Below are 15,107 nucleotides of genomic sequence, written 5' to 3'. Positions count from 1 at the left end.
AAAGGAGTGAGCGATATATTCGGTATAAACCTTGACCACTATTAGGTACTTGTATGTTTTTTGATTGGAGGGATGATCTTGCTTCATATCAAAAAGACCGCAAATGTACTTCCTCTACCATAACGTCATTCTGCCGCAGGGATAAGCAGAGAAAATGGAAAGCCACACTCTTCTACCCTGACATACACTCCTAGATTCCTTTACATTCATACATTAAGTCATACATGCCCTCCGATTACGTAGACTTTTGACACCGCCAGATTTTAGGTTCTGATTTATCTGGTCGTGCTAAGTCTCTTGCCAGAGACTTAGCACGGTTGGCCATCCTCGTTCTGTTCTCCCGTTCACATTAGGCAAATATACTTTCTCAGTCATTCTCTCGTGATCTATTCGCTCCACACCATCTTAAAGAACTTTTTGTTAATCTTTTAAAATTCAGTTTAAACTAATGAATTTGGGAGGTAATGGAAAATTATATATAATACACAGAACAAATTTCAATGAACATCAAGTAGTAAAATTCATTGCATTTATTAGAGTTTCGTCATACAATTTTCTTTATCGATCGCACAATGAAGTCTGGGCATTTACGGGGCTAACGACCGTCATAGGCTGGTTTAAGTGATCACTTTACACACGTGTAGCATTCACCAATTCTACCCGTTATTGACAACCACACTACTCAAATTCTTGTAAGTTCTATATATATGAACCAATTTTCATATTCTTCTTCATCTTTGATAAGATGTCAAAAAATAATATGAGAAATAACTCCTATAATTAGAGATAATTCAAATTTGTTAACAAGTATTTGGACACATTAAAAATGTAGTAACTTTTTGCTTTTTTTTAATGTTAATTATATTCTATTGAGTAATATGATTTAAATCAAGAAATAAATTCAGTAAATGTGGACTTATTTTTTTTGCATATTTTAAATATTGTTTTTAATCATGTCATTTTTTGTATTATTTCATTAATAAACTATAACTAGAAAACAATATTCAATATTTATCTGTTTGACGTTTTAAAGGATTGAGTACAAAACCGGTCGAAAACACAACCTTGTGTCGCTATTAAAATGATCAAACTTGCATTCACTTCTAACTGAATATCACAACTTATAACAATTATTATTATTATAAAACAAATTCAAAAGTGTATGGAATGATTGGTAAATATGTCATACGTACCAACTACAAATATTATATTCGTCCTTGTATTGGGACTGGTAATATGTTATACTATACTTTATATATGTACATTAAACACTTACGTAAGTATGTGGAAAAAAATTGTCGAACTATTACATATTTACGACGTATAAGTGCTATTGTTTCTCCAGTGTATAGTATAACGGTTAATTTAAAACAATTTTATAACATAAACATAACTGCACTAGGAAAAAAAAAATATTTAAAATATCTTAATATATCTTTTAATATCAAAATTTAATTTAAATTATTCAGATCCTGTTAGGTACGTTTAGTTGTTAACTTGTCGTTTGTATTTTATTTATTTATACATATTACATACATAAGTCACAAATATAATATTCCCGATTAATTTCTAGTTAAGGAGTTGGTATTATAAGGGCGTTAACCACGTAATGTATATATGTATAATAAATTGCCCATTGAATGTATTCTATCAACAGCAACAACAAAAAAACCACTTTATTCACCCATTTTCTTTAGCTTCCTCACTGTATTGTATAACAATTGATTTGAAAATGCCAAAGAAATATAAATGAAATGTGCCAAAGTAGTGTAATGGTCAGCACGATTGGCTACTGTGCTGGAAGTCCCTGGTTCAATCACCAAGGGGGGGTCAAATAAATAGTCAATAAAATAAAATAGTCAATAAAAAAAATCACTCTAATGTCCAAGCAATATATCCCTGGACTGATACCTGAAGCGGGGGGGGGCTGATCAGCTTTCATTCATGTGTGATCAACGATCAACACGCTTATATGATGCAGTGCCCTATGCACCACCGGGTGAGCATGAGGGTTTGAATGAATTAATGAAATTGAATTTAAGTCGAAATAATTATTTAGCTAAAAAAGAAGTAGCTCGTTACTTTTTTTTATAGCCCACTATACAATAAAACAAAACTATAAAAAATGTATGTATTTTTTTCCAATAAATGCTGCAATAGAAGATAATTAAATTAATGTAAGATGTCTAACATTTTTGAAAGTATTCGCAGCCCTTGAAGCCTTTCAGATTAAGGCTTTATGCGCGTGAAAATAAATAGTATAGCTCAAATGTATGAAAACTACAGCACAATACTAAAACCTCTCTTATAAAGCACTGTGACTGTAGTTTATTAAGTTCAATAATACTTGGGTAAAGGTAAATGTATAATTGATCGATGATCGATATTTAATTTTCTTTTGAGTGCTTTTCGAGGACTCCATTAAATAAGAATTTCGGGTCATTATTCTCAAAGTACAAATATAATCGATTACTTCCGTTGCAGTACATTATCGAAATATAATTAATCGTAAATATAGTAACTAATTTATTTGCTCTAAGCTGAAAATAAAACGATTTGTAATATTTGAGGTATTTGCCATGATCTGAAATTGGATAAGTCGCACTTATTTTTTGTCGATATCGATGTGAAATAAAAAAGACAGTCATTGTTAAAATGGGAAGTTTCTTCCATTTTATTCGGCTTGTTCAACGATGTTTTATTGTGTTTTTTACTACCATAACTGACTGGAACGGAAATGATATATTTTGAAAATTTGACAAATAAGTCTAAGTTTGAACATGATTATCCCAATTTACAAAATCTCGTGACGAAAAGTTCTTTGCAGTATCCTCGATAATACAGGGGAGTCCTAAACGCCTGTATTGTCCTTGAACCTCTAAAATCTATATTTCTCTAGTAATTTACTGGCACTCTGTGCTCATATACGTAGGTAAAAAACGCACTCTTAAAATTAAACGGAATTTATGTATAATTTATTACAGTGCTTACCTATTTGAGATTATTATTTATTTTCTATGGCCAACATAAATGAAATAACAAATAATTTAACAAAAAAATATATGTACATGTATTTCTGCATATTTCTCATTCATAATTTATGGTACTATGTAAATGTCAATATTTTGATTTGAAATTTTATCACTGGTTTCGGATTAAAATAGTGTGATTCACCTATTTTTCTGATCAACATAAAAGATGAATCAAATCGTATGATTATTAAAATTAATCGCTTTATTTTTTAATTAACGTTCAAAATGACTCGTTAAGGTGTTTTTTTTTAAAATATATTTAAAAAAAATTATAATATGTTATATAGGAGACAATATCTCAGACCAGAGCTATATGTATGTACATAATTTGAAAAAATCGCGACGTTTCAATTATTTTCCAACCTCCAAAATCTGGAATTATTGATTGGTATCTCGAATGGTCATGCCAATATGGCATTTTTGCAATCAAGATCCATTTTTAAAAGATGTCTTGTAAACCGGTATCTTTTTCTTAAATGTAGAGCAAAATACATATATTCATAATTCATTTAGTTCAAAGCTGTCAAGACAATATGGCGAATTCACAAACGGGCCGAGCAGTCAATGTCACGCCCGCCCTTTCACCCAATGCGCATGCGCGTGGGTCTACAACTAAAACTCGCTTGTTAAATATCTATCGAACTTAAACCGGCAGTAGCGGAATAGAAATTCAGTGTAAATTTCCCTAGTTTGCGGTTAAACTTATCTCTGTATATTCTGATACGATGCACAGATCTAGTCTTTCCATGTAGGTACACTCAAGTTTTTTTTATTTTTTTTTAGTGTGACATTCAATCTATGTGTGCAGTAATTATTTTTGCTTATAATAATGAATTAGCCAGTCGTAAATGTCAATTTTCTTACATTTCCGAGACTACGCAACTCCAAACAAGAATCGTTGTTGTTCATTGATTTATTTTGATATTATCTATTTTAATGTAAACATGGCTTGCCTCCAAAAGGGTGGGCAGTGAAAATTGATTATAAAGCCATGTAGGTTATAAATTATCCCCAAGCATACGAGTATAATATAATGAACATTTATCAGATGATGCTTGTTCAATTAGTTAGGTAAGGTTAAAGAAAGGTGGGTTGATATGGTTTGGATATGTGGAACGAATGAATGAGGGAAGAACGGCAAAACAAATTTATGAGGCGAATGCAGTTAGAAAAAGGAGTAGAGAAAAACTTCAAATACTTGAATGCGGTCATGTCAGTTATTGGAATAATCGGCGGGTATGTATGAGCAGGTGCATAAGTGTAGAAGAGGCGAAGAATGTTTGCAAAGATAGACTAGTGTGGCGTTCTATTCTCTCTGCCTACTCCTGCGGAGAAGCGCCGTGATGGTTGGTTAGAAAGTAATTTTTGTAAAGCCAGAATAGATTTTTAATTTGATTTCGTTGATTACATGAATTTCTCTCGTAATTTCATCCTTTAATGTAAAACAATTAATTTGCATGAATGGGATAGTAAGGATAAAAATATAAAGGAAATGTCGTGTTACATGGTATTCTAATTGTGTTTTATTTTTATAACCTGTGTAAATGTATTAAATTATTCTAAATCAGTTTTTTTATTGCAAAATTTTTGGATTGAAAGTAGAGCGGACACTGTAGGCATAAAAATCGCCCTAAGAGTGTCAGAAATAAGGACTCAGAATAAGAAACGCCAGGATAAGGGAAATATGCGAGACCGAAGATTTCGTTAGGTGGGGAAGGCAACGAAGGGACAATGGTATAAAGAGATGGATCGACAGCTGGGAGTCGACATCGCAGGAGGTTTATCCCTCTTAAAAACAGGCCACAAGGCCTATACCAAGCAAAATAAGAAGAAAAAAAAGTAAAGTAAACCCATTGGAGAATTCAATATATCGTACGTCGTATATTTTTTCATAATATTTAATATATTTCTTTCAAATAATATACTAGATCTATTGGATAAATGAATATATCGTACGTCTTATCTTTTTTCATAATATCGTATGAAGTAAGTAAGTAAGTCGGTGTGTGTTTTCACCTCCGCCAAACCCAGGAGACTGACTCACCGAACCCCTGGGGTTCGATCGAACCCAGGTTGAGAACCACTGTAATAGACATTATTTCCTTAGACATTTTTCATGAATCGCTCATAACAATAAGTAATTTTATGCTGTGTTAATTTTTTTCTTGTAATTCTAATTATTGTCTAAAGCCTTTTGATAACCTATCACGTTGGTGCGTTATTGTTAATGTCAAAGGCTTATTTCAGTGTCTAATGATGACTCTGTATACACGCTTAAACACCAAGGCACATTTGATTGTGTTAGTGCTAGGAATTCAAGGAGTACATAATAACGGATGCTTCATAAATGAAGGTATTACGAAATAGCATTGCAATGAGCTTAATATAATATAATAAACCCGTACAGATGATGAGAGCTAGCTACAAACTGAAACGACGAACCTAGCGCTGTATTACAAATAAAAAAAAATATATTCAAAACAATTTGATAAAAAACCTCACTTAAAAAATCTTTTTTATTTATTGTTTCGGCATTAACTTTGTGGTAAGACATGTTACAACGATTAAAGAAAACACTTCGTTTTTTACCACTTGAGTTTTATTATAGACTACATGTTTCAGAAGTTAAACTTCCATCATTCAGGTCTGTATAATAACTAAAATATAAAATATAAAATTGTTCTATAAATAAGGAGAGGGGAAAGTAAGGGGAAGTCAAAGGACGGAGTTTGAAAACAAAGGAAAAATGGAAAGCAATGGTGAAGAATTTTGAAACAATATAATTATTTAATAAATTATTATTAGAATTCAGGTTTTTTTGGATTTCTAAATTTTCAAGATAATTCATAATTTGGCCTTTATATGGCATTTATTTAAAACGAAGTGTTTTCTTTAATCATTGTAAAAATCTATACTCAATGAAGAAACCACTATAGTTTTTTCCATACGAATTTTATTTAATTAGCAACCGGGTTTCGTTGTAACCGACATCATCAGACTGGTGTCGGTTACGAGAAACCCGGTTGCTGGTCAAATAAAATTCACGTGGAAAAAACTACATAGTTTATTCTATTATATAAAACGCTGTACAAAACTTAAATCTAATAAAATCTATTCACTTATAAATTCGAAGATATGTAGTATTGTTTGATATTATTGTTACAGTGTGGTAATGTTTGAAATTTTTATTATTGATTTTACTGTGGCTCAAATTTGTTAAATAGAAAAGAAAGAATAGTGAGAACACACATTTCGAATATGTTTAATTTTACAATGCTTTTGGGTATCCAAAGGAAATATTATTTGTAATCAATATATTTTTCGAGCTGTCAAGAAGCACGCTGTCCGTTTTGAGTATTGTTTGTATTACTTTTACGCTCAACAGATAACACTGCCATTGCGTTTTTTTAAAGATTACTTTTACCTGTTTACAGGTACAAATTATATTGTCGGCCTCCGTAGTGCGTAGTAGTTAGGGGGTAAAAAAATGTTTTACCTATCACAGGTAAAAACACCCGTCACAGCTGATGATGAAAACACGTGCTTATTGGTGAATATTTAAAAAAAAATTAAAATGTAATTCATCGATAAAATTTAGAAAGAATTGTTGAGATGGTTTGGACATGTGGAACGAATGAGTGAGGAAATAACGGTAAAAAATGAGGCAAATGTGGGGCAGAGAAAGACCGAGTCGAAATAATGAGTGGGTATGTATGAGGAGATGTACGAATGTGGAAGAGGCGAAGAATGCTTTTTGCATTAACAGATTACTGTAGCGTTATATTCTCTCCACCTACATCTGCGGGGAAGCGGCGTTATGATAAGTTGTTTTTTTTATTTAAGATTTTAACAAAATAATATTTCATTTTTTATTTATATACTCGTACAATATTTGAGTGGCACGTACTATTTGGCTCATCTGTATCCGATCATGACAAACGGGAAATCCTATTTCAAAATCAAGGTAAAGAATAAATTAGCATTATTTCAATGCAAATCAACAGTTACGAATACATCGTTACATCAGGATACGTCGAACTCTGTTGGACCAAAACCTCTTCTTATGAACAACCTTTCGCCCTCGTATCACCTGTTCTTTGTTCCATCTCAAATCTCATACGGAATAAAATCAAGTGGAAATATAAACCTGATATCAAGTGGAACTCGTCTGAAAAAATGGGTTACACATTAAGGCCCAATATACGATAAATCGAAACTTAATTTTTCTTTAAACCTAGGTTACATTTGACGTACCGTAGAACTCAAATTCTACTCTAATTCTAAAACTCAAAAATACTTGAACTTTGATGTGTTACTTGAGCCCAGTACGAAAAAAAATATTTAGATCTGTATTTGGTCTACAATAATAAACGTATCGACATGATTCATTGTTTCCCTGACAGGTGACACTTATACGTTCATTATTGTAGACCAAATACAGATAAAAAAAAATTGTACTGGGCTCAAGTAACGCATCAAAATTCAAGTAGCCTCGTTCTACGGTAATGGAATTTTTTGCTTAAAATACCGTTTATATATTAAAAAAATAAGTTTTTCTTTTAAATAAGTACATGTTTTTGAAAATAAATGAGCTGTTGAATGGTAATAAATAAAAATATATTAATTTTTTTCAATATATATTCTAAAAAAGGGTCGAATTCCAATAAACAATATAATCTAGAAAAAAAAATCTTGCGAAAACACTTTAGCCCCTAAAGCGGCCGTTTGCGTTCTGTATTTGAAATATGCGCGTTAAAGATAAATGACAAATCTGTGTAAAGGGTATATAATTGTAACAGTTTTGTAAACGCCACAATCAATATTTGAGATGTCAGAAAGACAAAATGTCAACAACAAAAAAATTAAAAATAATTTTCAGGTGGAGAAAATATAGATTTGTAAAGAAGAATTTGAAATGTTGGTAATAAAAATAGCTAAATAAAAATTAAAATCATGTTTTTAGGTGTTATGTAAAAATAATCCGGTGCTCGGATCTTGCATACAAATAAAATGGCGTCTACTAAATAAAAGCTTTCTCAATCTAACGTAGATGCCTGTTGTGAAGTCATTTGTACTGTGTCATGAGATTAATCGTATTTTTAAGAGTTCCAAAATCTTTGAGTAGTTGTCAATCATGAGTACTCGTAGAATGGTGAATATTGCACGTGTGTAAAGTGATCACTTAACCAGCCTATAAGCCCTGTAAATATCCAGACTTCCACATTATTTTTCATCTTGTGCAGATGTCAAAAAAAACTTTAATATGCGTTGGTAACGTCTATCTGTGACAGAATTTATACATAAAATATCAAAGAAATAGTTTCAAAGTGGATGGACTAAATGAAGCAAGTGCGGCTATTAAACCCACACTATAGCAATTGACTGCAGTGTAATTACTTTGCCAATGCTGTAAGCATCTACGAATTTGGTAGGACTCCTTTATTGTCCTGTATAATTTCTTGTTTGTATACTGTTTTAGTATCAAAGGATTGAACGCCATAGAAATATATTTAATGCGTTTTGTGCATCGTCGAGTAAAAGGTCAACAACAAACATCTTACGATGCGTGTATGTGGGAACTTCTAGATTGTAGAAGATGAATTATTCAGTAATTTTGAATACCTTTACAATGTTGGAATCAGTGGGAAAATATAATTTTTTTTTTAAATTCCGTTTCCTCAAATTTACAGAAAAATACGATAATTTTTTTTAAACTCCTTATAAATGAATAAGTAGTCCGCCTCCGTAGTGCAATGATCGGCACGCTCGGCTACCGTACTGGAGGTCCCGGGTTCGATTCCCAAGGGAGGGATCAAATAAATAAAAATCGATTTTTTTTTTAAATATTTATTCAACGTTCTTATTCTGGTACCTTAAGGTTAAGGGTTGATAACATTTCCTTCATGTGTTAACAACGATCAAGATAACACTACGTTTATATGATGCCCTATGCACTATCGGGGGCTGATACGGGTTAAAAAATGTTGTATAAATTTTTACCTTACTTTGAGTTCCTTATTTGGAAAAAATAGTATTTTCATAAATGTTCCATGTACTATAAACTATTTAATTACAAATGATATACTTATGTATTTATAAATTAAGGTTTAAAAAAAGTCATCTTTTTCATTGTGCTTTTGTAAAATCTATAACTTTTATAATCAAAGATATTGATATTTATAGTTTAGGGAAGGTTTTTTTTTTAAATATTGGCAGGTACAAAAAAGTTCATTTTAAATCTCTTTTTTATATATATCATACCATCATCCGTAAGTGAGGAATTTATGGTCTTACAAATTTATATGAAAATACTTTATACGATAAAATGCTTTACGGTAAAAAAATATGTTTTAAAAAAAATCATATTTTTACTTATTATTGATAAAAAAAAACCTTGTCTGTGTCCGTAGTATAATGGTTAGCTCGTCAAAAAATTGTTTTTTACTATCACAGATGATATCATATGGAACCGTAAAGCAGTATTTTCTTATATTATATATCGTACAAACGTATTTGAAAATACTGCTTTACGATTCCCTTAATCTTGATTTTCTTTTGAAAAATCGTCTAAGCTAGATAATTTCATCAAACTCTAGCCCCAGTGTTTCACAGTACAATGGCTGCTACAAATTATAATATCTCAAAGTAGAAAGGCATTTTTCGACGTTGTCACGATTTAAGAATAATTTATCAGTAAGCATTAACAAAAATCGATTTTCTTCACTTATTTTAACAAAGGAGGAAAATGAAATGTTGACAATATTACTATTTTAAAATTATATACGGTTTCGAAAACAAAAATAGCAAGAAAATTGTCAACTTTCATGTACCGCCCAGGCTCCCATTAACCTCTAGGAGATAATGCATTAACCCATTTGCATCACTCTCGCTTTATAAAATTCGTTGCCCACATTACAAAAGCTTAATATAATATTATTTATTACAAAATATCGGCGAAATTTGTAGTGATAACGGAATATTTTGCAGCTTGCGAAAACAAATAATAAAGCTAGAAGTAGGTGGATAGTTCCAACTCGCGAAAAGAGAAGAATGAACATAAATATTCGTTATATATTGGGCCTTAAGTGATTTGTAAAAAAATACAAAATGCTTTTTACTTGGAATAATGGAAAAAAAACAACTGAAATGATTAAAAAAACACTTGTAGCAGTTTTTTTCTTCACTGCGGATTTTAGCTCAACAAATGTAACATTTTTGAAGTTAATTAAATATACTGCTGTTGAAATGTCATTGCATCCATACAAAAATTCTAAAGATTTGTCGTAAATTATATCTCTGTGGTAACTCATTAATCGTCAATAATTTTTATCATAAAAATTCAATTGCCGATAAGTTTATTTGTCGATATTTATATCAATGAATATTTCAACATTTTTCAGTACTTAAAATATACAGTAAACACTAAAAATGGAAATAACATTGAATCTCGTCTTTTGAATATTAGTTAATTCATAACGATCTCATGGAAAGGAGAGGATTAACTAAAAAGAGGTCGTGGGACCATTAAAAGATCCGTCAAAAGTGGTTTTGCTCTTATTAGCAACCGATCTAAATATCTTACCTATTGTTCATGGACCTCAAGTACAGTCACGGAGGCACCCACGGACATATTTTCAATTTTACAGCATTTACGAAAGGAACTATCTCGATTTACCTTTTGTCTTATTCCGGCGTCCTGATATTTTGAGATTCCAAAATCATCGTATTATTAAATTGAAAAAAAAAATATTCAGGATACTTCTTATGTAGTTTCTCAGGCAACGGGAATAACAGTGAACGTATCCGTTACTACCAATGTAGAGCGAGTACTGAGAAAAACATGTTTCAAGTTCGTCCGAAGCAATAATGATTTTTTTACCCATACTTTAAAAGCATATGAATTTTTTATTAAAATTTACGAATTATATAATAGGTGTTTTAATAGAGACGATGCATCAATTTTTAAAAACAAATATAGGTAATATAAGGTAAACCTTTCTGAAGTCATCCTGGATGTTTAAATTCCTATAACATACATCATGATGTGAGAATTTTTAGGTGAAAATCCAGTGTTTGATGAAATAAATAAAAAATGTTATTTATTTCATCAAACACTGGATATTCTCCTTAATTTTTTCACACCATGATACATATATGTTTTAGGAATTCACACACCCAGAAAGACTTCAGAAAGGTATAAGAATCCTAGGGTAATAATAAATTTAAAGATGAAATATTAAAAAAGACTGTTTTTTTTTAAATTTATTTTTACCTCTGGTCCCCAATTTATGAGCCTATTATTTTTAATGTGGCATAAGTCCATTTAATAATAAAAAAAATATGGTAAAAGTAAGAAGTATATTTGAAGTTAGCTATCATAAAAAAAAATACGATGAAATTTGTTCAGAAAATAATATACTATTGCCAATAACAGCAACAAAAATGGACTTGGGCTACTTTCAAAATAAACGATAATTATGTAATTTGTCTCCTTTAAATTTATACACATTTGATGCTATATCCTGAATGCGGTGCATCAGAATAAGCCTTGGTAAGTGGGATAATAGCCATAATCTATATTTATCAGATATGGAATGGGGAACTAATGAAATTGAAAACGGGATTGGTCCCCATTTTCAGTCGGCACTTCAATAAAATATATATTTTACGACGCAAAAGTGTACTATTTTACACATCTATTTAATATTACGTACGTTACTGGAAATAACAGTCTCCGCGCATTGTAGGAATTAAAATGTGTTGTTCTTTCGATATTTTCACCATATTTCTAGGAAAGAAGAATATGCTTAATAAAATAATTGAATTTGCAACGCCGTAATTACTTTTTATTTGAACTGAAATTGATTGTAATTTATGTTTTTTTTGTTTCCAACACCAATCCTTTGATTAGAATTTTTGGCAATATTGATTTTTAATATATTTGTCTAGAATATTTTTGGTTGGTTGAAAAATATTTCTTCTTAGGAATAAGCCCGCTAATGTATGTATATTTTGTACAAAAAGTTAAATAAAAATATTTTAAAAACAACGAAAAACATTTGTTTTTAGCCACGTATTCTTGCAGTATTGTATTTCACATTATTTCACAACGATAACCCAATACAAAAGAACCACGTTTGGATGTTGTTGTTGTTCAGATTTGTTCTAGGTTAAAGATTTTTATTCCATTTAAAAAACGCTTATAAAAAACTTAATTTAACAAAGAAATAAAAAAAGAGTAATGAAAAATAAAATTTTATGGAGAAATTAAAAATCGTAATTATTTTTTGCATTAGGTGATCGATAAAGGAAATTCTCAAATAACAACATTTTGCAAATATAAATACATATGTAATATATTGCATACCATATTGATGAAATCAAATACATGACCTTAACTGGTAAAGTTTATAACCTTTAAATAATAATAAATATTTTTTTAATTATTAGACTGTTTCGATTGCTTTTGCAAGAATTAAATTCACTTAAAAAATATATATTCACTTAAAATTTTATGTTTTTGACTTTAAAAACATATTTATGTATTTTTAAAAAAATTACGTAACTATGAAAGTTAAAGTCATTAATGTAATTGTAATTATGGGTAAGAGTTATATAAACCTGTTTCACGGTATTTCAAGGGCAATATAAAAGGTCCTAAAATTCCGTACATGTATTTGCTCTTATTATAAAAGATAAAATATAAGTTAAGTTAATTATAATTTTAAGTAAAAATTCTTACCATGAGGAATATTAAGAAAATCCGAGAAGCCTTGTTGCAAGGCATAGCTATCGATTCCGGCGCCCTTATCCGGCACCCCTTCCTTCAGATGGTTTTACTTGTTAAATCACTGTTCATTTTCAGATATATTTATAACACTTATTCCTCACACTTTAAGTTTACCATGTGAAATGACATTGTCAAATTCCTTTTGCACGTTTACAACAAATGTAATGACAATATCCAAACGAAATAAGTAGATTTGACCGTTCAAAATCTATATCAAAGTCGAAGAAAACATTTCGATGGTGGGGACACTAATGTACCGAATATTGGAACGGTAAAACAATCAATCAATTGTTTAGAATCGAATTTATTGTTCGAAATTTGTTTTCAAACTTCATGTTATCCACATCCACAATCGTAGCACTTTCTAGCTTCTAAAATTCAAATCCCTCGTAGACTAGACCGCGTTTCCGTATCGGAGCGAGCGCGCGGCACTTCTGCGACGAAATTCGAACCGATTAGAATTCGCGCCGAACAAACGTCAGACTAAACCTTGCGGCGTATGTACGAGTTTTTTCGTAGTACTTCCGCTAGGCACTTCGACGCTTTCCGACCAATGGGGTTAGTTCCCGCGCGTCCCGTCTGCGGCACTCTGCTCTCGCGACTGCCGCCGCACCAGATTCTCGTCTCGTTATACCTCCTCGCAGTTGGTATTGCCCGCAGCCGCCATTGCAGAACTCTTATCAAACAGCTGAGAAGCGGATAGGCGAGGCGAGGCTCTATAACTCTATGCACTGATACTATTATTGTCGGACTATATGACTACCTACGATCGGCGCCAATAACGCGCTCGCCGCAGAGCGGGTACTTCGAGATATAAATAACCGCCATTATAATTTCAACATGGTCGCAAAGAAATTGACTTGTTCACAGGGAATAAAATAGTTTATTGGCTACCTTTGTATTGCACCGATATTATCATAATACACACCAAAGCACCCCACAGAGTTAACCAGGATTTTTTTCTGAAACGTATATAGCATTAGCATTTAAAATTTAGATTCTGAGTATCAATAAAAATATTTACATACGTTTCACAAATAATGCGTTAAAGCGTTCAAAAAGCGTGCATTTTATTACTAAAACTAAATTCAGAATTTTCAAGAAGCTACCCATTTTCTCAGTTATCTAGGAAAAAAAACACTGTTAGTAAGATTTTTGAGATGTGATGAATTAATAAAATCATCAAAATTACGGTAAAAAAACGTAAAAATTAAATTACAATACATTCCGGTTTTCGCTATGTATTTATATTAAACGATGTAATGGTCGATTTCGGATTTTAATGGCAACAATACAATATTATTTATTGATTCGGCATTACCTTTGTGGAATGACATGTTGATTTTTTAAAAAAAAAATAATACACTTGTATAATACCACTTAATAAGTTTTATTTCATTACACACGTTTTAATTTTCACATGTAGATGAAAACATCTGTAGTTTTGAAAATAGCCGTGTATAATAAAATAAAACTCATGAAGTGGCAATAATATAAAATGGAAGTCTTCATTTTTATAAATTTTTAATAACATATGGTACATTAACAATGTATGGCGTACAAAAGAAAATTTTAACATTTGATTTATGTATTATATGTAACAATCAAATTGTGTCTGTGGGATAGCCACCCACGTATTACGTACCTACTCAATACGACATACCTATTTAGCAATGCGGCAACAATTCCCGGATAATGAAAAAAAATATAAAATAATAATATGATTGAAAATAGCATACTGTGCTTAATAGATTTTTCAATAACGCCGATGATTTTTTTTTTCGGAAAAGAATATGGAAGTCTAGGTATTTAGGGGCTAAAACAATCTGCGCCAACATTTGCTAGTTAAACTGACTATTTTCATACCAGCCAATAACAGGTTGTTACCCCTGTAAAAACTCCGAATTCAGTTTTTCCCTCTTTATTTCTTTTGTGTCTGTTAAGATACTTAAAAAACATGATAACAAACCTTAAATTGATTTGCAAAGATTTGAACATACTTTGATAACATTGAAAATGAAAGTAAAATAATGCATTATTTAGGAAATTTCTGAAATAAAAAATATGTTTTCACAACGCAGTATTATCTACACTTTGAGCAATATTATATCGCCGCTGTCAAATACTTTATTTTTTTTTCATTATTCAATAAAACGATTAGGGGCTATCCACTGTAATCGATTACTGTTTCTAGTCACAGTAATTCATTATTTGATTGTCAAACACCATTTGAAATATTATTTTGAAAGTGTGATTAGTCGTTAGTAGTGAAATAATGAAGCTGA

General features: G+C 30.9%; 1 protein-coding gene across 1 annotated transcript in view; it reads right to left on the bottom strand.

The window, feature by feature from the left end:
- LOC148311076 (uncharacterized) overlaps window positions 1-13,428 on the bottom strand; it is a 111,610-nt gene extending 98,182 nt beyond the window's left edge. The window contains exon 1 of the mRNA XM_088257273.1: window positions 12,775-13,428. Coding sequence (XP_088113399.1) covers window positions 12,775-12,819 — 45 coding nt within the window. The 5' untranslated portion in view covers window positions 12,820-13,428. The remainder of the gene's footprint in view (window positions 1-12,774) is intronic.
- Between the last annotated feature and the right edge of the window lie 1,679 nt (window positions 13,429-15,107).

Source organism: Brachycentrus maculatus, unplaced genomic scaffold, assembly GCF_059751285.1.
Source record: "Brachycentrus maculatus isolate JH-2025_06_01 unplaced genomic scaffold, ASM5975128v1 h1tg000077l, whole genome shotgun sequence".
Lineage (NCBI taxonomy): Eukaryota > Metazoa > Arthropoda > Insecta > Trichoptera > Brachycentridae > Brachycentrus > Brachycentrus maculatus.
This window is presented reverse-complemented; position numbering and strand designations above follow the sequence as displayed.